This window comes from Triturus cristatus, chromosome 6 (genome assembly GCF_964204655.1).
Source record: "Triturus cristatus chromosome 6, aTriCri1.1, whole genome shotgun sequence".
In the NCBI taxonomy this organism is placed as follows: domain Eukaryota; kingdom Metazoa; phylum Chordata; class Amphibia; order Caudata; family Salamandridae; genus Triturus; species Triturus cristatus.
In genome coordinates, this window is record NC_140589.1 from 938,642,144 (window position 1) to 938,668,779 (window position 26,636).

The 26,636-nt window shown below is 43.4% G+C and overlaps 1 protein-coding gene across 6 annotated transcripts in view; it reads left to right on the forward strand.

The window, feature by feature from the left end:
* STXBP5 (syntaxin binding protein 5) overlaps positions 1-26,636 on the forward strand; it is a 1,306,577-nt gene that overhangs the window by 759,646 nt on the left and 520,295 nt on the right. For all 6 annotated transcript variants that reach the window (XM_085611623.1, XM_085611620.1, XM_085611619.1 and 3 more), the window contains exons 15-16: positions 5,371-5,591; positions 6,010-6,179. In XM_085611623.1, coding sequence (XP_085467749.1) covers positions 5,371-5,591; positions 6,010-6,179 — 391 coding nt within the window. The remainder of the gene's footprint in view (positions 1-5,370; positions 5,592-6,009; positions 6,180-26,636) is intronic.

Consider the following 26,636-nt stretch of genomic DNA (forward strand, 5'->3'; position numbering starts at 1 on the left):
TTTTCAAGATTTAAATAAAAACAGCACCAAAAGTGTTAAACGGCAACCACAGTCAAATAGTCGCAATTGATTAGGACCTAGACTCAATTTGAGGCCAACCGCAATGGAGAGCAGGTCAGCTACAGGGAGTGGGTTTGACCTGATTCGGTTTTACTGTGCGATTTAGTATCGAGAATAGAAGTAACAAATCATCAACGGCTGTAGCCGAGGAGGGCTCAACAAGGTAGGATAGCCATTGGAAGTGGTCCTAGTGAAGCTGCTGTTTTTTTGTTTAGACTGCTCCCAGCTAGAGAAATTCGAATTTTACACTCAGGTTAAGTTCCTCGCCGGATGGAAACTTTTGGCACCTTCTCCCTGTCAATATTTCTATGTTGCCACTTAGTCACTTTTTCAAAGCTTGATATCCTTCTGCAGGCTGTAGCAGAAGAGTGCTCCACAAGGACGAATACCTTCTCCATGAGAATCAGCTGAATCTAATTTGCTGTTGCGGAGAAGCTCAGAACGGGAAAAGCCTGAATCTTCATCCCAGTGGCTGAGCACCTCAGTTGGATTGTCTTGGCATGTTGTTCCAGGTCCTCCAGGGGTCTTGAAGTTGAAAAGGTTTCTAAGTCCCAGGCCACCAGCAGGTTCCAGTGCTCGTCCAGTTGAAAGTGATCAGCTGAATATTGGAAGATAAAGCCTCTTGTACCTTGGTGTATCCCTGTAGATTGAACAGGAGGTCTGCCTTACAACCCTTAAAGTCCACATCTTTATCCTTATACACGAGGGAGCAGGTGGAGTCCTTCAGGGCTCCTCTCAGGTCACAGACAGAAGGTCCAATCTTTTTCTGTGCTTCCTAAGATCCAGAGGTGTTCTGAAGAGGGTGCCAGTAGATATCTCATTTATGCCTGCCACTAGCTTGTGGGAAGTTGGGTGGTGGCTCTTGGCCTCTACCTAATGAAAGAGGTAAATGCTCCCTGGGGTAACACTACCCATGTTTGCAGCAGATCATGTATGTGTTAGTGCAAACAGTCTCACAATGACAGGGACCTTCTGTGCCTTTTTCCAAAATTGTGAAACCCTTTTCCCCTTGTGCACAGCATGTGCGTAGTCTACACAGAGGTATGGCCAGAGTAATGAGCATCCTCGTCTCTGTGGTGACACCACACCAGTTCTTTATGCATCTCCCTTCCCACTGGAATTGGTGCCTGTCTGTCAGGGATAACAAAAGAAAGGACCTGTTCTGGTTTTTACAACTTTTTCAGGGCTTGAGAACTCAGGGGGCTGTAGCTGGAGACTAATGCAATTTAATCTCCAGAGACTTTAGTCAGGAAAAATTAAATTTTCTAAAAGTTACTTTTACTTCAACTTTATCAAAAGTCAGCATTCACCATTATGTTGGGCATTTGATAAATATTAAACAGAGTTATTGAATAATATTTCTTGCTGGTCCCTAACCTGAGATAGCAGAATTCATATTTAATAGTGCATCCTATTGTTTCTCTATGGGCCAGCCTGCCTTCCTACCGTGAAAATAGCTTTTGGGTGGCAGTAATTGCTAGGACATGTTATTATTACATTTCTACGTGTCCTACTCTTAAATACCTGTGCACTGTCATGTGCACTGTCTAGCGGTCTACAAGGCCTTATTAAGGATGACCTATTCATATTTAAAAAGGAAAATTTAGACCTATCAAAGGGCTTTTTAAACTGCTCCAATATGCCTACACTGGTAAGCCTGAAGCCATGTTTGAACTGCCACTGTAGTGGATGCACAATAGGTGCTGCAGCTCACTAGTCACATTTAACTTTAAATCTCTAGGTACACTCAGGCTTATAGGTAAGGCAAATATGCCAATTGGGGTTATTCCAATTCACCCATGTGAAAAGGGGGCACATAGGCACTCTACTATTTGTTAGCAGTGGTAAAATGCACAGAATTCTATTGCCAGCAAAAGGAGATAGGGCACAAATGTGTGGGGTACACTACGCGAAAGATGGTCACATCCAACAGCACCCCTGTAGGATGACGTGACTTACAACATCAGTTACACTTTTGCACTATTTTGTTTGGCTGAAAAAGCTAAAAGTTATTTCTGATGCTACACTGCATAGGCAAACTACATTGGCAAAGCCAATAGATCCACAAGTTAAGACCTATTGGCTTTCTTTATGATTGCTCTAAATTGATTGGACTGTTATATGGTGTTAGTTTGTTGACTTTTAAATGGAAAAGTCTGCTACTTAAACTTGAAATACCCTGCTGTTAGTGCCACAGCTATCAGGGGTTGAGCTGAGTTTCTCCTAGAACTATTTGTGAGCTAAACAGTAAGTGTTTATTAAGTTAGTTAGGTCTGGCTTCCCACATTAAAAATCCACTTTCTGACAAATAATGTTCCTTTTTAATAGGAATTGGCCATATTAGCCCTTGATTAATTGAAGTTTCATCTTTGTGCACAAGTAGATTTTCAAAGTTTTTTTTTCTTGTATATACCATTACCAATGTCTTCCAATTATTTTTAATTGAAACTACATAATTCACTGAAAGTAAAAAATTAAGTTTAAAAAATAAGTGTTTTGAATTTGATGTTTTTGTTGAAGTGATTAGAATTGGTCCCTAAACACAATGAGAAATATAAATGTTGTTGACAAGGAGGAAATGGCATTAATTACATGAGAAAATTAACTTTTTAGGTTATACAATTCATAGAGAAAGAAAAGAAAAGTGTGACATAATGAGAGCTGTTGAAGAATTCCCCAGCAAAACGTCCCATAGAATTACTCTGCTTCGGTGTATCAGGGAGAGCCATTACTTAGTCTACGGACTGAGAAAGACCCATCTCATACTGCTGTCATCAGCTGCAACCATCCATGTGTATCATGGAAAGGGTGGCTAAACATGTTCTGTTAAGGAGTACCACTTTGGGTGTATCCTTGTCACTAAATAATTCCAGCACTCTGTTGGTGAGCAACATAGTAGCATCATGTCGGGAGACTTGTGACACGAGCCTTCTGCAGAGGAATACATATGAGTTCTGCCAGATTGAAAACAAGAAAAGCATGGAAGCACAGCTACTGGCTGGCAACCCTACCCTGAATAAGCCCTTGCTTTCTGATATCTTTTAATGCCTGTTGACGCTAGCTAGCATATAATTATATGAAATACCCTTCCATTAGAGCTCATATTTCAACAAAAGATGGGTCACCGGTTCCTCATCACTATGCTTACAGTGTTAACAAAATTTATAAAACATCCATTTACTCCATTGTGCAGATCTGACTTTAGGTTTGTGGGGGACTACAATGTTATTGCAGTTTGGATAAGCCAGAAACTCCTTTAATCAGATTTTGTAAGGCCATGGGTGCATTATGGAAGTGCCCTCGATTATTTTCCATCGGATTCCATTTGATCTAACCAGTTCTTTTGACTGATCTATGTTGTTACTAAATACTGATTTAACTAAAAGTGGTAAATTTATGAAAAGTCTAATGTAGAAGAAGAAAAGGTTGCTCTCCTATAACTTTGTGTCATCAACTTTAGTATCATTTACAGTTTGACATGCAGTCTTCACTCCTCCTCTTCAAAGCTTATTGTATCATACCTAAAAATTCTGATAATGATCTCAGCCAAGTTTTGGCCCTCTGCACCTCATTGGACCGATTATAGACACACACACCCACAATGAGAAGGATATCTAAACAGTCTGCTATCTAAATATATTGCTCTAGCAGTTTTTGCTGAATGCACCAGGCTTTCCAACCTAATGAAGGTTAATATTTTAAGTATATAACATCAAACCCTGTGCACACGCATAAAATAGTTATAACACAAAAGAGATCGTAGTTGGTAAATGAAGACAAAGTATTCTTTCTTCAAGTGTAGGTTTAATGTTGTGTTGCTTCACAGGCCAGCCAACATGTGTTTCGTCTTTGGGTGTGTAACCCTAGACTACTTCAGGGCTCAATAAGCACTTGGTAACTCTTTGGACCTTCCAACTGGTGATAATTCCGACCCAGCGGGTCATAATATTTACTTTCGTATGTAGGATCTCTTCTTTCAGTTGTTCAGTCAATCTCTAAGTAAAGGTAATACTATTCGGATTCTGTCGTCGTTTTTGGCTTTGTGTGCCCCAGTTATAATCCTCCAAATAACATGCATGTGCGCCTACTTTAGATAAGCAAACAGTGACGTGGCACCATCCGCCATATACAGCTCCAGCGAGTACGCTAAGGTTGCTGCTCGTCCCGGACCGTGTTCAAACGAGAAGTGATATTTTAAGTATGTGACCTTGAAAGATAGTCAACTTGCAGAGGTGTGGTTTTAGATAAATATTTTGTTTGTCCTATTGTTTATCTTTATTGTCCCGTCTGATTATCTCATCAACCTCATATATGATGGTGCTTGTAAGTAATACAACGGTGTAAATCTTGATGAATTGCGCATTGACTTCTAGGATTAGGGAATCCCTTTCAGGGCCCTAGTTTTGTGCACCATTGGTCAGTGTCTTGCATGACTCTGCGCTTCTGTCATGGAATGTTGTGTAACAGAAAGGACGTCAGCGCGCAAGGGCGGCATCTAAGTAGCTACAGCGACGTCATCCCGGCGACCACGGTGCCAATGACGAACGCGGAGCCGACCGACGCCACCTTTCAATGCGCAGGGGTACTGCTGACGAAAAGATTCTCCGGATCCAGTCTGACGCCTGGGGGTAATTCAAAAGCTAAGGAATCTATAACTAATCTATGTCTCCTATATATATATTGGTACGGAAAGTAAGTAACTTGTTCTTTAACTCTGATGAATACTACTTGTTGACTCATGTTGCTTGTATGTATTGCTATTATTTTAATTCATCTTTTTAATAAAGATCATCATTACTTTTCTCTGCCTGTATGCAATTTAGGATACCCTCTCTGCATTGATAACAGTGGTGACATTCGGGCAACTCGACTAACTGTAACTTAAACATAATTTTTGCTAGCATATTTTCTGGCCTGGCCCACCATTGAAAACATGAAAAATTGAAATGTTACCCAAGCACTGAGAAATATCTTCTGGTCTGCTGGGGGTATTAGTTATGTGAGTAGTTGAAATGGACCCTTCTTTGGTAATGGGGTCTATCTCTAGGAATAATGTAGGTGACAAGAATATGTCACTCTCCAAGGCACCTCAGAACTTGCTCCACTGTTTCCCACACTCCCTTGAAAAAATGTCCAAGTATGTACATTTGGGCCCTCCGCCACAATAGCAGTTTGGCAGTCAGGCTACTAAACCATAAAGTATTCCTCTAATGTATTAAGTGTAATATTTAGTAAATATATATTAGTCTTAAATAATTCACATGATATTTAGTTTGATATAGACTTTTCTTTTCTGTTTTCTTTTTCTAGTAACGCTACAAGTACTATACAAGCTAAAAACAGCAAAATTATTTGAGAAGTCGCGAAATAAGGATGACAAAGCCAATACAGACATTGTAGATGAAGATCCATATGCCATTCAGATGATCTCTTGGTGTCCAGAAAGTCGAATGCTTTGTATAGCAGGAGTTTCAGCTCACGTCATTATATACAGGTTCAGCAAGCAGGAAGTTAATACAGAGCTAATCTCGGTAACAATATTTTTCTTTTAGAATATATTTTGTTAATTATGTTTTTATATTTTTAACACATTATTCATTCTTAATATGTTTATGAATAATTTTTCTTAGAATTTTTTTTCTAATGAAATGACTGTTAATGTTTCAATTTCCTTCTTTATGTTTCATAATAGTAAAGGAAGTATCAATTGTGGTAGTTTAAATTGTAGTATGTGAACATGTTTTTTATCGAATTAGTAGAAATCAGCTGTTTGGGTTGGCGTCTACTTATGGTAATATAGATTATTTCTAATGGTTATGAATCCCTGTGGCTGTTCTCAAAAAGCATGGAGTCCTTTCTATTTGGGTACCGAAAAAACTTTTACACACATTGGGACCTTAACAGCTGTCAGATTGCAAGACCAATTATGATGAATATCTTCTTTTTTAGATGCTTGAAGTTCGGTTACTGTATGAACTAAGCGATACGGAGTCTCCGGATATTGAGCAAGTGCCAACTCCAAGTGGAGGTCCTAATTCACAACCTGTTCTCCTTCAGTCCCATGCATCTACGAGTAGCGGCTCATCTGATGGTCTTCGTGACAATGTACCATGTTTAAGGTATTTATAGCCTGGCAGTGTAACAATTACATTTCTAATTCTATGCTATTATTGTCAAGAATGATTGGAAATTAAATTTTAGTTTGAATTGTATTAGGTGCCAAAACTAATGCTGAACCAGCTACAACACACTAGAGCTTTTTAATGACTCATTGATGGAGGAGATAGAAAGGGTGACAACCAAAGGCTAATGGTCATATGCTTGCCTCAAGCACTCATTATTTAAAGCATTCATATATTATTAGTCTGTTCTTCACTATGGGACTCTCTCATTTCTATGAAAGGTACAGTAGTTCCATGTATATGCGAGATCCCAGCTCCCAATTTTTTTAAATGATAGTTTGCCATTTAAGTTAAATAAGTATAAACATTCCCAAAACAAAATAATCATTTTATGAAAAAGAAATTGAAGCCTGAAAGGTGGCAATGAAAATGTTTAAACTTACTGTCAGACTTGGAATCTTTGGCGTGGTTTCCCCTGACTTTTTGCCTCTACCGCCTGTGTTTTTGATGCTGTGCTGGATGTCGTTTTGGCTGGCTTAGTTGCTTTGGGCTTGGAAGATAAGGTCACACTCCTTACCCACCTAACAATTGCTCTTTTTTGCACCTGTATACAAAGTTCCATAATTAAACTGTGATTAAAAGTATTAGCCCCATAACGCTGGCTCCATATGCTAGGACACATTTTTAATTTCCTTTTACTTGAGTTTTCTAATGGTGCTTGTTTTTTTAATGGATTTTGTAAAGGTTGTCCTTTATGTAAGCTATTAATGGTATTTTATCTCTGTTTTATGGTTTTTAAGATAATGTCATGAAGATAAATTTGTATTTTAAGGAAGTCTTTCAATCATGCTTAATTATTCTGTTAACTGATATCGAAATATCCTTCCAGTAATATGTTCTGGATTTCGCTTTTATGACAAATTGTCGAATAAAGCTTGTTTGACTGACCGACTGCCTTTGGGCACCTTGCCACTGCTGATCAGTGTCAAAGTGGAATTGCTCCCTGTGTAAATTGTTGTTACAAGTGGTTCTCCCTGATTGACATATTGAATTTACTGGTAAGTCCCTAGAAAAGTGCACTGAAGTGTGCCAGGGCCTGTAAATCAAATGCTACTAGTGGGCCTGCAGCACTGATTGTGACACCCACACGAGTAGCTCTAAAAAGGTAAAACAGACCTGCCACTGCAATGTCGGTGCGCAGTTGCTCACTGCCATGTCGACTTGGCAAGTGCACCCACTTTTCTTACATGTATGGCATCCCTATGGTAGGCTCAAGGTACCCCCATAGGCAGTGTGCAGTGTATGTGAAAGGTAGGACATGTGCTGGTGTGTCAAACATGTCCTGATAGTGAAATACTGCCAATCCCGTTTTTCACTATTGAAAGGCTATTTGTCCCTTAGGATAGAATGGCAAATACTTAGTAACATCTTACAAGTATAACTTCCCATTGGGACAAGATAAGGTTTAGGCTCTCTGAACTCAGAATTTAATGACACGTCTTTTAGTAAAGATGGGTTTTAAATTAGGTACTTTTAGAAAGTAGGCACTTACTTGCTTAAACATTCTATGTGCCTCTGCCTGTTTGTGTATTGACTGTCTGGGTTTGGTGTGACAGGGGCTGGGGATGTGCATTCACTGTCGACAGCCACTGGGGGGGGGGGGGTCCCTGGCCCTTCCTTCTTTGACTCAGAGCTGAACAGAATGGGGCTTGGCTGCATTTAGAGTAGCAGGGGGGATTCCCATGCACCTGAATAGGGCCTGTCTCTCTTGCACAATGCTGTCTCTACCCCTTGTGGTCATACTGCACCAGTAAGGACAGTACTGGTTTGGACTGGGCTCGGAAACCCTTGCACAAAGAGAACAACATTTTTGGGGTATAAGTAGTAGACCTTAAACCCCAGAACTTTAGACTACTTCTGGAATCAAGAGGAACCTCTGCCAACGAGAAAAGTGAAAGAGCTGTGAGGAGGAGTATTACCCCTTTGCTGTGTGGGGTTGACCTGCAGTTGCTGTTTCTGCCAAGCAGAGGACAAAGACTGGAACTTTGCTTTGAACCTGCTTGAAGAACATCTCCAAGGGCCTGCGTGTTGGCCTCCTGTTCTGACGTCTCAGGGCAACAAAGACTTCACCTCAAGCTCCCCTGAAACCTGTTGCTGAGAGTTCTGACCTGTCAGGAGGTGCCTTTCCAGTTCTGGGCCTCTGGAGGTTGTGCTTGCTGCTGGGAGCTGGAAGAAACCTGAAGAACTACTAAAATTGGCACATCGCTCTTCTTGTGGCTGTTTTCTTGACCCAGCACCGCTGTGCGAGAAGAATCTCCACGCATTGCTGTGCTGCTGCCAAAACCGACGCAGCGCCAGTCGCCGCAGCAAGAACTGACGCATCGGGGGATCGCGGCTGAAGAAACAGACGCAGCACCGCTCGACGCCACAGCATCAATCGCCAACGCATCCTGGATTTCCACGCATCGTACCTGTTTGGCAAGTTTTCCTGATGCATCATCCGCGGGCCAGAACCATCTCGGAATCGACGCATTACTTCCCCCTACAGACCGGATTCGACGCATCACTTCTGCGTGCAGCAGAACTGTCTCATCGCCTCCCCACGGGCTCAGGAACTGACACATCTTCTGTTATTCTATGCTTTCCATCTCTGCGGCTGTTCAGCCTTTTGAATTTATTTGCAACTACAGGTACTTTGAGGGAAATCACACACCCATGGCTTTCTATGGATCAAGTTGTTTGAAAGTTGTATTCTCATTACATGTATGTTGGATTTTTGTCATTTTGATCTTGTTGAGTCTTGATGAAGGTACTTTATTTTTCTAAACTAGTGTGGCGTCCATTTGTGGTGTTATCACTGTATCACTGTGTGTTTTGAGTAGAAATACTTTACCCATTGCCTTTGGGATAAGTCTGTCTGCTTGTGCCAAGCTACCCAATGGGTGAGCAGGGGTTATTTAAAGTGTATATCCCCCCTTACCCTGACTAGAAGCAAGGGTTCCTATTTGGACAAAGATACCTACCTCTGCCAAATAGAGAGCGGCAAGTTTCTAGGGGTGGGCAGAACTCATTAAATCTGACTATGGATTTCCATGGAGTTACATATAAATCCTGCAAGATTCCACAGTTCCACCAACATATGGAAATAGCCATGTCCCACTGTGATTTAGCACCGGGAGTGCGTTGCACGCTGAAATTCAGCGCAGATGGCACCACACGGCGCACCAAAAAGCACAGCTACTGGAGTTGATTTTGCTGCCGCTCAAGTCAATTTTCTACTCGAGCGTCAACCTTTCACAAACGGTTGTGACTGCCTATGTTAAAAAACATCTCGCCAGATGTCTTCCTAGGAACCTGAAATCATGGTAGGGGACATAAAATCTCACTCACGCTTGCCAGGTTAACATTCTGAGGCTGCGCACAAGTGAAAATTCCACCATACAGCAATTGACAGAATTTGGCCAGAACTCCCATTACAATAGTAATGTTTCAGTAAGTCAGCGTTTTCAATGTTGTTGTCAGATATTGTATTTCTAAATATTACTACCATCAACTTATTGGTTAATCATTCCAAATTTTGTTGTAGGTTAAATACCCCATAAAACTCCTCCAAAATATCTTGTCATTCCATTACAAGCAATCCATATCAAAAAGATCAATGTAATTCAGATTTCGGAGTGCAGTACAATTTAGAAATGTAAATCACAAGGTTACCGTGCATGAGAGAAAATCTACACATTTAAAAGCACTCAAGACTTAGCTCTGCTCCCATATATCTGAACTCATTACATAACTTGTATTTTTAAAGTGTGCGTTCACCCAATTAGGTATTTTTTCATTGGTTCTGATTTACAGATGTTTTTTGTTACCCATCTCAATGGTACTCATTTTATTGACCTCAGAAGAATGAAAGGCTGAGTGGACCTGCCAGGGCTTTAACCTGTGACCATGAGATCAAACACAGGCCCCTACAGTGTACGTATTAGTCCACTAAGCCAGGGGGGTCCGCAGGCAGCAGTTTTAAAAGCACTGCAAAGTTACTTGTATAATCAGCAGTTTTTGGGCAGCAATAAAAGTGTCAAGATAACTCCCGTGATTAATGTACCTGCTGTAAAAAGATGGAGGTTTTGTGCAGTGGCAGCTTTGACTCATCTTAGCTAGCGCAGGTGGTTAATATGCCTGCTGTAAAGAATGCCTACCAAGCATTTTTTTTTAAACAGTATTTTGTTCTGTGCATAGCTCAGTGGGTTACTGCTTTTGCCACTGAGATTCTTTTGTTATTGTGCAGTTCACAAGTTCCAATCGTAGTCTAGCACAGTGAGCTATGAACTGCCATCAAAGAGCCGCATGCAAACTGGTACAAGTTAGTAAGTTATGCTTTTTCCCAGTCTTTCATTATCCCGATGTTGCTAAAAAGGTTTGTTTGGGTAGAAATAAATCCTTATTAGTAAAGTCAATGTTAACCCCTGTGTTATGTTCTGAATCCCGAATTTGTGCTTCTCCAGACCAAGCACTCTTAGAAAATGCCTACCAGTCTGGATGACATGTGAATCCTACACCTTGTAGACCCCTTTGCCTTTTTTTAAAAAACATATTTTATTGGTTATGCTGCAATACTTATACATTTGCTGTCATCGGTAAACATTGCATGTCACATGACTAACAGTTGGTGAGTTACATTCTGTCTATCTGGTATTATCGAGGCATCCCTAAGCTGTTAAGTCCGTTCGCACTCCCTCTCCCCAACTCCCTCCCTCCCCAACGTTATCCCCGCCCTCGCACTGTAGGCCGTCTCAAGTCTTGCCTTTTAATATGGGCCGTGTTTACTCTTAACAATCGGTGTTGGGCTGTAGAGTCTCCACATCTGTACCTCTTAGATGAATCTGAATTAGTCTGCTTTTCTAATGTGTAGTCCCCTTTACCTTATGTAACATTTTCTATTCACTGGTTTACACACATATGATTCATTGTCTCTTTATTTGTGTGATGTAAAGTGCTCTGACACCCAACAGTGGTATGAGAGGTGCTATAAAACAAATTAAATACATGTGACAGTGGGGCTATGGAGAGATGAGATGCACTGTTGGAGGGTAGTAGTGAGGGAATCATTGAAGATTGACAAAAGATGGTTGTATCTTGGTTCATAGTAAGGTCATTGTTTACTATGCTTTAAAAGCTAATACAAATTAATATATAATGACAAATGTGCTGTAAAATGCACAATTTTCCCCCACATTTTCTTGGGGGAGAGCTCCCCAAAGCCCCCTTTGTAGTGGTTAGGCTCACTCGCTGCACTTGGTGTGCACTTTACGCGGACTGGTCTGACAGCCAGAGCAGCTTTAGGTTTCCAGTCCAGCCTTGGCAGGAGCAGGAGCCTCTGGCTGCAAAATAAAAACAAACAATGAAAAGTTAGTCGCAAGATACAGCACCAACCTTCCCATTAGGATTTTTAAATTTTTGCAAATATTTTTAATAATAAAATACTAAAATCTTTAGTAGTCTAGTCTTTGATGTGCAAACGTGTTTTTTTTTTTCTTCGAATAACAATTTTAATGTTTGAGATTTAAATATTACAAATTGCTTGGGGGTCTCTGTCGTGACTCAATGGGGTCTTTCGGAGTGAAAAGTTTGGGAACCACTGCACTAAGCCACCAGACCCAGCCAAAACCTTTCGTAGGACTTACCGTTAATACACTATCGCTAGGATCCTGTGCTGGGTGACAGTTAAGGGAAATATTACTTTTCAGTCATGAAGGCCCTGAAGCACAATATGATGGTATATGCCTGAAAGGTAGAGATGAACTTCAAGCGGATCATAAAAAATAGGACAAATAACAGGTCTCCTGGACAGATGAATAGCAGGCATAAAGATGAATTTGGTACCAAGATTGCATTATTATTTTCAATGCCGCACTTTTGCTGCTGTCATTGAGGTCCTGGCTAATTTAAATATCAATGTATTCCAGGTTAATTTGGCTTACGAAAAACAAGGGTCAATCAAAAGCGTCAAGTGCATGAATTGTCTAGGAAGGACCACCGGCTTTTGACATATCCTGTATAATTGGAAGATATCACAGGCTTGGGCTCAACCAGGAATTCCAAAGTGGTGTTGTCCATAGAACAGTGATACTGAAAGTATGGCCCAGGAGCCGCTTGCGGCCCGCCAGACCTTTTCATGCGGCCCCTTGGTGAACTGCAGCACTGGTTTGCTGTCTACTAAACTCAGCACTGACATTCAGAATGGAAGTAACTAAGGTGTCCTGCACCACATTTTTTAAAGATATTTTTTATAAACCACTTCCAACAAATGTGTAAAAATATAATAAAGTCTCTTCAACATTCACAAGCGTGTATTTAATTAACATTCAGAATTTTTTCACCGTAGTACATCCCATTGTATCACTGAATTGAGAGGTTTTTGTTATGATAGTTTTCAAACATGAATTTAGAAATGTATGCTTCCAATGCCAATAAGAGGCAAGTCAGTTATTATGTATTGTTATTATAAATGGACACCATCATAGATTATTAAATCAAACACAAGAGGAGAAAGAAGCAAAGTGAAAAAAAAAAACAAGTGCTAAGGATCACACAATTTGATCAAGTGGGAAAGCTGGGATTGACCCCAGGTTTTCTGGTTTTGCATTGTGCAGTTCAGCCACTACATGTATATGCATCGCTTCCCCTACACCCACCTTACAAACCCAAAATGCCCGACCACCACCCTGCTGGAATCTGTGCGGCCCTCGGTCACACCACAGACCATACTTTGTGCCCCCAGGGAAAGTTTTTGTGAGTACCCGTGCTATAGAATAATCCCTAAGAAAAAAATAATGTTGTGGTTTAGACACTTAGGAATAATCTTGGGTCCCGGAACTCTGCATCCTATTCACTCATAGGCATATATGTGGGGCATTTTTATAGCATAAACCTTTACGAAAAGAAAGATTGAAAACCTTGTATGGTCTAAGTTTGGGTTTCAAGTTGGAAGTAAACTATAATAAAAGTAATGGTGCAAAAGTTAGGAATAACGTGATGAAATATAGGTATCTAATTTCAGACGTTACATTGGGAAAGCAAGGTTTGCAATGTTATGTATGTGTTAAAAATTGTGGGCCAAGTGAAGATAAACGTGGACAATTCTTTGTCTGCAGAGTGAAGAAAGAAAAATCTTTAATTTGAGGGCAGAGAGGACTCCATGAATTACTTGTAACCAACTGAATACACACAAGCAAAAGAAATAATGTGTCTCACTTCATTTGAAAAATTATTGAACATGATGCAACAAATCATTTCCAAATCATTAGTGCTTCCCCTTTGTGTTTCTGGATTAGATTTGGGGATTATGTTTAAAATTAGCACATTATGAGTTTTTAAAAATGTTCAGGTAAAATGTTTTACCAGTATTACATTGCTGATGGAAAAATTGTAGGTTTATGAGACTACCATGCTCTCACTTATCATTTTACTACAATTTTGATGATGTGTGCTCTTAAGTACTCCCTGTGAAAACTCGTATTTTACTTTATACTGCTGTATGACAGGTGTGGCTATAAAATGTTCCTAATGTGACAAAAATCAGTATATATCACCTTACTTTCAATTTACTTACTAAGAAAGTTATGAAAACAATACATAGGTAAATATTAATTTTATCCCATTTTTAAAGATTTGAAAGTCTGAAAAGGACCTGCCAGGCAAGGGAACTCGTATTTAAATTCAGCCGAAGACGTTATGAGAGGTGCCATATAGTGCAAAGAAAAAAATCCCACAATTTTCTTCTCCCAAACTTGCATCTCCAACAGTTGCCAGCGATCGGCATTCTAAACTGATGCTTTGCTTGATTATATTTGTTGGGATTTTGAAATGTATTGTGACACCATTCTCTGGATGGCACCTTTAAACAACATTTAAGCAACATGTATAAATTTACTAGAACTTCAGATTATTTGCAAATTCAGAGTTGTAAGTTTTAAATGAGATTATACCCCTGCATGGTTAAGCAGTGGGTATCCTTAATGTGCTCTCTCTGTCAAGCATGTGATTTCCTGATTAAGGTTGTCCTGATAGGCCATAGATTAGTCCAATTATGTTCTAATTGAAATACACTCAAAAGAAATGGACAGTAATATCTACTAATCTAAGACGTGGCAGATACTAACTCCCACACTACGATAAATCATGCCTGCACCTCATATGGTATCACAGGTGAAAACCACCAAAATAATGGGAGTATTTATTCCCTTAATAATGTATCATGGCTAAAACTAGATTTATTCCATTCATATGTTTGATAATGAAATGCGACTTTATTTAGGAAGGCTGTAGTTGTGAAATGAGACTCTCATTAATCAGAGTATTTGTCTCATTTAAAAAAAAAACAAATCTTGGTAATTTCTTGTTGTTTGAGCTTTGAAACTGTATATTGAATTGTATTCCAGGATGTTAAAAGCTAAAATAGTGCGTAAGTACACTTGAAAATCTAAAGTGAATTTATGGACTACATCTCTTTAGAATACAGTTTGATTTGAGTTAGACAGACAAAAGAAGGTACAGAAAATATGTCTAAATCACATGTTGCTGGAAAGTCATTGACTAAATATCCAGGGAAAACCTTCAGCTTTAATTTCTCCTCGTATAAATTGAACTGTTCTTTTATATCCATTTAAGCTTATTTTTGTTACTCCTTTGTGCTTTCCGCAGATGTTTGTTTTAGTGTATGTTATACAGGCACCCGAGGAGCAATGACATTGTTGTGGCATCTTAGTAATGGTGTCTTTCCTGCGTTAAATTATATGTGATTAATAGAATATTATGTCCACAAATTACTTAGATTCAGTACCAACACAGACCTTCCTTTAAAGTGCATACTGCTTACATCAGCCTCCTATGTTGTGGCTACGGTCATCAACCATGAGGATATGTCCTGATATGTCCTTTTCCTAAAGGCAGGACCATACTATTATCTCTTGGGTTATTTCAAGCTCCTCCTCTCCGTCACATAACCTGCTTTGTCTCATATAGAACAAGCATTTACAATGCAATGGTCTCGGCATTGTTAAAGTTAGAGCTATTGGCATTGCTCATGACATTATTTTATTACTCAGATGCAATAACATACAGCTTTCAAAAAGCACCATGAATTGCACTGCAGGAAAGCTTATTTGCCCCTAAGATTGTGTGCATTAAAGTCCAATTGTGTTTAACATTCACTGAAACTCTACTGTCACACACGCTGACATGAGTACTAGCATCTGCATTCACACCAGTTAACGCACAGGTTCCTGCTCCGGAATATAAATTTGCACCGGCGCAACCACCTGCAGCAGCAACGACCCTTGCCAAAGTTACACTAACCATTTAAATGTACAGGTGCACTTACACCCTCACCGCTGTGAGGTACATAAACCCTCACCTCTGTGAGGTACATGAAGATACAAAGGGAAAGAAGAATCCAAACTAGCTTGAGTCCCTCACCTCGGAGTACCTATACTACCCAATTCCAGAGGCTTTGATTTACCTCTTGCTACTTGTTTTAGCGCTCCTTTTTTGGTCCGCACCAGGGCTAGTCCTCTGTGGCTCACTACTTACCCTGCCCAGCTCCAGCACTCCTTCCGTGTCCACCCAGTGCATTTTACATCCGACTTCAGTTGCCATCATCACTTAGCTTCTCAGAACCGCTCATTCCCACCCCTAACTAATTTCTTACTACTCATGATCAACACTACTCCCAATTAGCTTCAGTGCATTTGCTTGACCCCGCTTCAACCATTCCCCAATCTGTGTCCCAGTATGTGAACTTCTGTTCGCCCTATCCGGACTTCCAGTACTCTTTCCTGTACCTCTCTAACACCCCTAGTCCTATTTCAAAACCTCAACCTAATATCCAGCCTAAAGGAATGTTCTCCCTTAGTACTTTCTGCTAGAAGGCCCGAGTACCACCTTCGAGTTCCATGCGTTCCTTCTAATCTATATACTATTCTCGACCTTATAATGAACATCGTCTTGGTGTCTATACAGATCTTTTGCCCTTCGTAGTGTTCTCCTCACCTTTATTAGGACGTTTCACCTGCATAAATTATATCTCCCATCAGCTTCCTTCTTTGTTTAACCTCAGTACCACGAGCCCCCTAACTTGCCACCCGCCTCATCAGTAACCGTGGTCTCTTCTTTGCATCGCCCAGACTCTCTCCGGCCACAAACTCTAAAGTCAGCCAGAACAGCCTTCTATCTTTCTATAGTCAACAAACTGAATACCATTAGGCAGACTAATAACACATCAAGGGAACTTATAGATGACACAAGTGTGGTATAAGACCTACTCAGAGCAACCACATGTCCTCTCAAAATACCCTCTCTAAGCCAAAGTACCTCTCCCTTCTTGTTCTGGCCTCCTGCTCCTCCCGGACCCGAATGCGCTCCTGCATCTCCTGCAAGGAAGGAAACCACTCGTGCTCCTCTTCTTGTAGTTCCTTGAGCTGAAGCGGGCTCGGCCTTAGTACTTCAGGCCGCACCCCTGATACATCCCTATGATGTCCATACAATCGTGCTTTGAAGCGCGGACCCGTTCTCCAGGGGCACTCCAGATCCTCAGGGGGTACTCCGCCGAGACTATGGCGCCTGGGCTGAGCGTGGTACCCGGCAGCACCAGACGGGAAAAGGGCTGGAAAATTGCGAAAGCACCGGTTGAAGGACGCGAGCGCCGCTATTTTGAAAAGGGCGGAAGTAGCAACACCTCCATGTTACAGTGGGAAAAGGACGACTGTTCCCATCTAATGGTTCCGTCATTGGTAGAGCGGCCATCTGAAAGTGGGCGGAAGTAACAGTGAGGGGTGTCACAGAGGTGACGTCACATTTCTTCAGATGTGGAAGGGAGTACCGCCATTTTCAAAGGCTACAGAAATGCTGCGCCATGTGTCGTTACTTAGGTGGCTTCTAAAGGACGGGATATATCACGTGCCTTCGAATGCAGGACCGACGTAGTTTTACTGGTTAGATATTTTAAGTTGTAAAACCCTATCTCCAATGTTAGCTTCTTTGTTTTACTGCTTTTGGGTTGCGCAGCACCGACAGTCCGCAACACCTGTGGGGGTCGACACCTGAGGGGGTGTGTATGCCAACACTTCGTAGCAAACAAATATCTTAAGACTGAAACAGGTTAAACTATTAGCTACTGGCCCGGGTTGGAAATTGAGCTATTTCAGTGACCGAAAGAAGTCTGCAAAAATTGAAAAATAGTAAATGTATTCGTAAGGCAGTCTTAGAAGAATAAACGAAGAGCCAGTATGTGAAAGTTGTTGTCGTGTCTTTAAAGATCACTCGTGCCACGTATATGTTCCTGGAGATTTATTTGATCAGAGATGAGAAACACTCAACTAGATTTCTGCCAGGCATCCATTTTTATCAAACAGTCGCTTTATTCCAATCCCGCAATAATGTCATACACAGCAGTCTCGATCCGCCTAACTGAGACTGCAGCCGGCTCCGCGTGCGCTGACCCGGCTAAGAAAGTCACTGAGAGAAGAGAAGAGGTACCTTCCAAAGAAGTACATTGCGACCAGACACGGGAGCCGACAGCAGGGTGAGAGGACGCCAGGAACACCACCGCCTTTCTCCGAGGTGAAGCAGAAATGCCTCGGAGAAAGGCAGCGGCGTTTTCGGATTCGGGGGCGTGTTTTTCTTTCTCTCCTCTTGCCATTGGCTGGAGGAGAGAAAGAATCGAAAAAACACACCCATAGAATAATCGACAAAAAACACGCCCCCGAATTGCAAAAAGACGGGGCTTGTTTGGAGCGACAAATCTCTTCTCCAATGGCTGACCAGCATTCAAGAGGCCAGTCAATGGAGAAGAGGAGAGAAGAGGGGCGGGTTCAAGCCCCTCTTCTCCAAGTCATTAAATCTCGCGAGCGAGACTGCGCAAGCGCAGCCTTCGCTAGCCGAGACCTAAAAAGGTGTCCACAGCCGTGAGTTTTCTGTGCCTTGCTTTCTTTCATGTTCACATTGAAACCGTTTTGTCTTTTTAACTTACTGCACATTTACTTAATATTTCATCATAGTTTCTAGATTACAGTTTGCATTTAGATTCTGTTTTCTTGACCACCCATATTATGTGAAATCTGTCCCTTTATGAGAGCACGTTTTAATGTAATTCATGAGAGAAGTGTGGTCTGATGCTTTACACATTTCCATTAACATCTCACAAGTGCTGGAGTTAATTGTTACTTGTCTTGGATGTGCACCATGATTTTTACATAGACTAATGTTCTTGATCAATTTCACATTTTGTTTGCAAAAGGCAATCCTTAAGCTGAATAATAGGACCTATTTAGAGCTACGGATTGCTGTCAGCCTCCCTGCCTCAAATCTCTTCTTTCTATTAACATTGGGAACACACATTTGTTTAGCTACCACTTAATTTCAGTAAGATGTCAGTTTGTCATTGCTTTGTTAGTTTTGAGTGTCCGTTACCCTTAAGGTTGATAGCAGAGAATCGTTATTGACATTATGTTGGGCCACAATTCACTGCTAGATTGAGGGATAAAATGGAATTACATTTAGTTGTCTTTGCTAGGAGCACTGAGAAAATGTATACTTTGGTCAGTACCACACATAGTTTTTTTTGCGGAATGCAAGATATTGCTCCCTACCTAAAGTCATGTCATGCCCACGTGGGATCTAGACTGTGACATCATAAATATAAACCAAAATGGCTGCCAATATGGACTCCATGATTAAGTAACACACACTGTGGCGAAAGTAAACCTATAATTTGCATCATTCGTGTCCTTACAACAAATACTATGAACATATGGATAATGTTTCCATTATAGTTAAACAATACAAGACTATAGTAAACCCTAAAAAGATTTCTATGATATGAAACACTGATGATTCAAGTTTGTATACTGTCTTAATCTTGATAACAGTTTCCACTGCAAAAGCAAAGGTCAGTGCACAAGAGGTTTGTCTTTGAGCATTTGCATTGATTTTTTTGGCACAACTTTTTGCACCCACAACAATTAAGTTCTTTGCATGCCTTAGATGCCTCCGGAATGATTGTCCAGTGTGGTACCATTGCTCCATCAATCTGCATCCACCTCCAATCATCTAAATTTGGCAGTTCTTGCATGGGCACAAAAGTCTGACTCCAAACATGGCCCCTTGGTACACAGATCTTTAAACATGCTGAAGAAGAGCATCTTGTGTAGGTGTGATGTATTCAAAGTTCTTTTGCCACTTGCAAACATGAATTCGTGAGCGCCTTTTATTTCATACAATGGACACGTGCAGCTATACATTAGTACAATGAATCTCTTCACATTTACAAAGTGAACACCATCAACAGAACTTGGTCGATCTGACAGAAATGTAAATGCAGGAGTAGCAGAAGATAGTGCCATCCAGGTGTCATAAGCTGCTTTCTTCCTTCTTCCATGAAAAGCCGGTGTGGTGTCGCAACCTGTAACAGCATGGAAAAAGGCAGAGATTCACATATATCAACGCCTAAGCTTGCTGCAATACTGTGAGCTGGTATGTGTAACTTATTTCCTGTAGTAAAGGCTAACCACAATTCTTGACATCCAATGTTTTTAAGATAAGCAATCGCAAGAACGACTACATCGGTATCTACTGTACGAATCATTATTTTGGAAAGACTTTCAGTTTCTCCATGGAAAGAATGAAGCACAACTGTTGTGTCCGCTTCCTCATGATTGCAGGGCAATCCCATTTCGAAATTCGTAATTGGTGTGGAACTTGCAACTTTATCCTGTCAGGTGACAATTACTTGCTTCCCGTCAATATTAATAAGGTGTGCACTCCTACTCAGAAAACCAAGCAACTCTGTCTTGTTTTCGTCTTCTCTAAAGAAACTATGGTAATGTTTGGGTACAGGGATGTTGGATTCAACTCACTCGCGAAGAATATATATATATATATATATATATATATATATATATATATATATATATATATATATATATATATATATATATATATATATGCTTCAGTATATCCTTTTATTAATCAAATATGGGCTATGCCGCGTTTCGGCATGTAACCTTTCATATACCCACTCAAACCCAATCCCACACATATTAGTACTTACACAGCCACTCACTAATTCATGGGTCAACACACACATCCACTCACTCACCCATACAGCCATTCATACAGCTACTCACTCATGCCACTGACATATACGCCCATACAGCCACTCACACACTTAGTCACCTATAGAGCTACTCACACACCCACTAGCTCAGCCAATCACACAGCCACTTACCCATACAATTACACACACATTCACTCACTTACTCATACAGATGCTAATGCATACTCACTCACCTATAGTCACTGACACAAGCACACACTGACCCATACAGCCACTCCCACATTCATCATTCACCCATACAGTCACTCATATACCCCATCATTCACTTATGCTGCCTTTCACATACCCAGTTACTGACCCATATGCCCACTGACACATGCACTCACTCACCGACTCAGCCATACACACACTCACCCATACAGCCCCACACATGTGAACTCACTAACCCATACATCCACTGACTTGCCCATTCACTCATCACCCACCCACACAGACAGTCAATCATTCAGGGACTTGTACAGAGCGGCTACTCACCCATGAGGGTCTCAATGTGATGTGGGGGGGTTGCTGTTCCCTTTTGGTAGAGGATCATTCGAAGAGCCAGGTTTTGAGGTCCTTTTTGAATTGGGTCAGCGACGCTGATTGCCTGAGGTGGAGGGGCAGGGTGTTCCAGGTGTCGGCGGTGAGGTAGGGGAAAGAACTTCCTCCTAAGGCGATTTGGGTAGAATGAAGTTGTCTGGCGGGTTGTTCATGGAATTCAAGGCAGTGGATCAGGTATGCAGGCCCTTCGTCATGGAGAGTTTTGTAGGCATGTGTATGGAGCTTGATGGTGATTCTCTTGTTGACTGGGAGCCAGTGGACTTGTCAGTGGTGTTGCCTGAGGTGTCTGCGGCAGGGGATGTCGAGGACAGTCTGGCTGCTGCAGTTTGAACGTTCTGTAGTTTCATGAGCTGTTTCAGAGTGACGCTGGTGTAGAGTGCGTTGCCGTAGTAGAGTCTGCTGGTGATGAGTGCGTGGGTGACCGTCTTTCTGGATTCTGTGGGGATCCATCTGAATATCTTTCGGAGCAGGCAGAGCGTGTGGACGCAGGCTAAAGTAACTTAGTTGATTTGCCGGTTCACTGTGAGCGATGAGTCCAGTATGATGCCAAGGTCGCGTGCATGTTCTGTCGGAGTGGGAGTGAATCCTAGAGTGGATGGCCACCAGGAGTCATCCCCTGCTGAAGGGGTGGGTCCCAAGATGAGTACTTCGGTCTTGTCTGAGTTGAACTTGAGGCAGCTGTCTTTCATACAGTTAGCGACTGCTTTCACTCCGCTGTGGAAGATGGTTCTGGCATTTATGGGTTCGTTGGTAAGCGAGAGGATCAGCTGGTTGTCGGCAGCGTAGGAGACGATGTTGAGTCCATGGCTTCTGATAATGGCTGCGTGGGGGGCCATGTAGATGTTGAAGAGGGTTGGGCTCAGTAAGGAGCCCTGGGGCACTCTGCAGCTCATCTCTGTGGGTTCTGAGTGGAAAGGGGTAGTCTAACTCGCTGTGTTCGGCCAGTGTGGAAGGAGTGGATCCAGTCCAGTGCCTTGTTGCGAATGCCAGCGTCATAGAGTCTTGTGATTAGGGTGCAGTGGGAGACGGTGTCGAATGCGGCCAAGAGGTCCAGTAGGATGAGGGCTGCGTGCTTGCCCTGGTCGAGGTGGGTGCGGATGTCGGCAGTGGCGGCGAGGAGTGCGGTCTCCGTGCTGTGGTTGGTTCGGAAGCCGGATTGGGAGGTGTCCAGGTCGTGGTTCACTTCAATGAACTCTGAGAGTTGCACGTTGATGGCTTTCTCGTTGACCTTGACTGGGAAGGGGAGGAGGGAGATGGGTCTAAAGTTCTTGAGGTCTCTCAGGTCTGAGGACGGTTTCTTCAGCTTGGTATTGATCTCAGCGTGTTTCCAGTCGTCGAGGAAGGTGTCAGTTTCGATAAAGCAGTTGATGGTGTGGTGAAGTTGGGGGTGACGGTGGCAGCTGCTCTGTGGAAGAGCTGTTACGGGCATGAATCAGACAGGGTTCCTGAGTGGATGCTCTTCATGGTCTTGAGTGTGTCCTCTGTTGTGAGCGGTATCCAGCTGAGCACGGTCTGTTGGGGTGCTGCGTTTGTACGTATTTCCAATTCCACCACGGGTGATACACAAATCTCTCCCCTGTAGGTGTTCCATTTGGACCCTTTTTTATCCCATTTCTTCGGGCACCCCCTGGTTACAAACACCTCTTTCTCCGCAATCATGCACTTGTCCAGTTCCTTCAGCCATACCGATACAGCGGGTGGTGCCACTCCACCCCAGCCCCTAGCCAACTCTCTTTTCACCAACGTGTACCCCAACGTCACCAGTTGCTGTTCAATCTCCGTCAGGTCCGAATCCACCCATATGTTTAAGAGGCCTAGGCGGGACATCAGGTCCACTGTCTTCCCCAATGCAGACTGCATATGATTTGTGGTCCTCTCCCAGAGACTGCGCACCAGCGGACATTCCCACAGCGTGTTGTAGAAGGTAGCCTGGTGCTTGCAACCCTTCAAACATAGGTCATCGTGTCTCGCCCCGATTTTAGCAAGAGTTAGCCCCGTCATATATGACGATGCAGAATCCTAAGTTGTATCAGTCTGAATCGAAGCGTGATGGTCGCCTCCCTAGGTGACATAAGAGCCAATTGCCAATCGTCCTCTTCAATCAACCCCAGGTCTCTCTCCCACTGCTCCTTGAGCTTGCCAAAGTTATCTGGTAAATTGTTACTGAATTTTTTATATGTCAAGGAGATCGCTTTAGACTGTAGTGGCCCATCAAGCAAGCAATCCTCCAGAGGCGACGAGTCCGGTATGTCCTCGCAGACATAGTGTACGTTGACTTCGTGGTTTTGAGGAGGAGGTGGTGTACGTTGACGGTGGATTTGAAGGTTGCGTGGGTTTCTGTTTTTTTTAGTTCCTCTATTTCTTCTCGAGTTGTTTGCAGGTGCGTCTGGACCCGTGGAGGGCGGGAGTGAACAAGCTGGCTTTCTTGGAGTGCTGCTTGCCTGGTCTCTTGGTGATTCATCGGTGGAGGCTGCGTGCTGCGGCGTTGGTATCTGTTGCCGTTGGTGGAGTGCTTGTGCTGAGCAAGTCGATGAGAAGTTCTTTGGTGGCCTTGATCCAGCTGCCCTGGGGGGGAGGAGGACGGTGGTATACAGTGGTGTGACGAAGGTGAGATGCACGCAGTGGTGGTTGTTCTAGGAGAGTTCGGTGGTGTTGCTGTAGCTGATGTTCCTGCTGGCAGAGAAGTAGGATGTAGTCGGTGGATGCGAGACCCTGGGGTGTGATGGGGGTCTATGAGGGCGGTCGGGGCCTGTAGACGAGGGTGCTGCTGAGGGTAGTGTTGGGATTGACCTGGAAGTAGAGGTGTTCCATGGTAGTCTTTGGATCATTCAAAAACGTGGTCAGTCGGAGGGTGTTCTTGTGGTCGATGGCAATGACTCTTCCTGGGTGGTCGCGAAGGCCTTGCAGTTATTTTGTAGCTGTCGGGGATAGCAATGGCAATGTCTGGTGCGGAGCAGGGGTTGGTTCAGTTTTCAATGATGAAAGCGATGTCGGGAGAGGTGGCATCGAGGAGATCCTACATTTCTGTGACGTGTTTATTGAGGAATCGTGCGTTGAGGAGGATGCAGTTGAGCCGGTTGGGAGCGCTGTTGGTCGGCTGGGCAACGGGAGGAGATGGCGTGTTTGCGCGGGTGAAGGCACAGTTGCAGATCCCACAGGCAAAGGGTCCATGGGTCTTCTTCAGGGACGCTAGGTGGCATGCGGCTTGGCGTCCAGGTTTGAGGGTGAGGGTGAGGAAGGTGCTGCTGTCGTAGCGCATGGAAGTCCGGGATCCAGGGTCCCTGGGGCTGGGCGCGGTCCAGGCACGGATGGTCTTACCTTTGGCGCGCCAGCGCACCCACTGCGCATGGCTGCTATTAAGTAGTGCTGTGGGGGGGCTGGACAGCTGAGAGGCTGGAAAACGCGGGAAGGGACACCGTGGGGCATCGCACCAGCAGGGGCGATGAAGGGGGGAAACAGAAAAAGGAAAGAAATGCCTAGCCAAAAGGCAGAGGCTGAAAATTGAAAAAGCGAAAAGCAGAAGAGAGACAGAAAAAGCAGAAGGAGAGACAGAAGAGCAGCCCTAACAGCAGAGCATTGATGCTCTGTCACTAGACCACGGGTATAAGGCGCAGGCAGGAGCCTGCGGGTGGAGGAGGACTTTGAACTCCTGACCTCTGGGTCAGCAGAAGTAATGGGGACAGCAGCAGCTGCCAGGCGGGGGCAGAGCTGCGGGAGGATTTCAGGGGCGACTAAGGGCAAAACAGGCGAGTAACAAAAAAGAGGAAAGAAAGACAAAGCCAAAAGTCAGAGGCATAAAGTTGAAAAGCAGAAAGAGAGATAGAAAAAGCAGAAAGAGAGACAGAAAAAGCAGAAAGATACAGAAGGGCAGCCCTAGCAGCAGAGCAGTGATGCTCTGCTGCTAGACCACCAGGGTTGAGGTGCAGGCAGGAGCCTGCCGGTGGAGGGACTCGAGCTCCTGACCTCCAGGTCAGCAGCAATAACAAGCACAGAAGCAGCTACCAGATGTAGCTGTGTTGTGAAAGTGGCAAGTCCACTAAAAGGATACTGGACTGCACTTTCACCACACAGCGACTGCCATTAAGTAGTGCTGTGTGGGGGCTGGACAGCTGGGAGGTGGGAAAATGCTGGAAGATACACTAGAGGGGGTGGGGCTGCATGGGATCGCAGCGGCAGGGGCGACAAAGAGGAAAGCAGGCAGGGAATAGAAAAAAGGAAAGAAAGCCAAAAGGCAGAGGCTGAAAATTGAAAAAGAGAAAGAGAAAAGCAGCAAGAGAGACAGAAAAAGCAGCAAGAGAGACAGAAGGGCAGCCCTAGCAGCAGAGCAGTGACGCTCTGCCACTAGACCACCAGGGATGAGGCACAGGCAGGAGCTTGCGGGTAGAGGAGGGCCTCAAACTCCTGACCTCCAAGTCAGCAGCAGTAACTGGGACGGAGGCAGCTATCAGAGGAAGCTGGGCTGTGAGAGGGGCAAGTCCACTGAAAGGATACCACACACCCATAGAGGTACTCAGACAACCAATCACTGACCCTTACTGAAACTCAAGCAAGCACTCACTCACACACCCATGCAGCCACTTAGACACCAACTGACAGACACATACAGACATTAACACAACCTGTCACTCACCCATACATTCACTGAAACACCTAATCACTCATTTATACAGTTAGTCATGCATCCACTGTATCATCCTGTCAGGCACTCATACACCCACTTATTCACCAATACACCTTGATATATAATTTAACACTCAACATTTTTAAAAACACTCAGTCACCAGGTGATGTCATCAGTGATGCCATTTAAGATGTCATGAGTAATGTCACTGACCATGTCATGAGTGATGCAATATGTGAAGTCATAAGCAGTGCATTGCTAGGTGCTAGTTATATTTAGCTCACTAACTATAACTGCTGAATTTTTCTGGTTTTGTACGAGTGAAATCTGACCCTAACTATAACGTCCCTGTAACTTTCGTTTTTTTCAGTGAATTTCTAAGGTTTTTTAAATTCCATTTCCGAATTATAACACCCCTGTATCTGTTTCTTTCAGTTAATTTCTGTGGTATTTTAACTAGTAGTCATGTTTGCAGAGTGGTGGAGAAAGGGGGCTGGGCCTCAGCCCAGCTCTTAGGAATCCCGCTGTGTAGGACTTACACGAGGCACCAGGAGGGCTTCTTGGCCTCCGAGGTCTCTCAGAAGTGAAGTAGACTTCATGCCCCAGCCAGTAGTGCACCACAAGCCGCATTTGCAGAGTGGTGGAGAAAGGTGCCCTGGCCTCCTTCCAGGTCTCAACACTCCTGATATGTGGAACTTACTGGAGATAACAGGAGGGATAGTTGGTAACAAAAGACGTCCTTGGGGGCCAACTACCCCTCCTGTTACCTCCAGTAAGTCACAAACAGCGGGATTGCTGAGACCTGGTAGGAGGCCACGGCCCCATTCTCCACCACTCTCCAAACGTGCCTACTGGCGCACTACTAGTAGGAGGATGAAGTCCCCTTGACTATTGAGGGTCCTTGGGGGCCAACTAGCCCTCCTGGTACCTCCAGCAAGTCCCACCCAGTGGGTTTGCTGAGAGGTTTTTGGTGCCCCCATCCCCTTTCTCCACCACTCTCAAACGCGCCTCCTGGTGCACTACTTGTTGGGGGATGAAGTCCCCTTGGCTCTTGAGGGTCCTTGGGGGCCAACCAGCCATCCTGTTACCTCAAGTAAGACCCACACAGGTAGATTGCTGT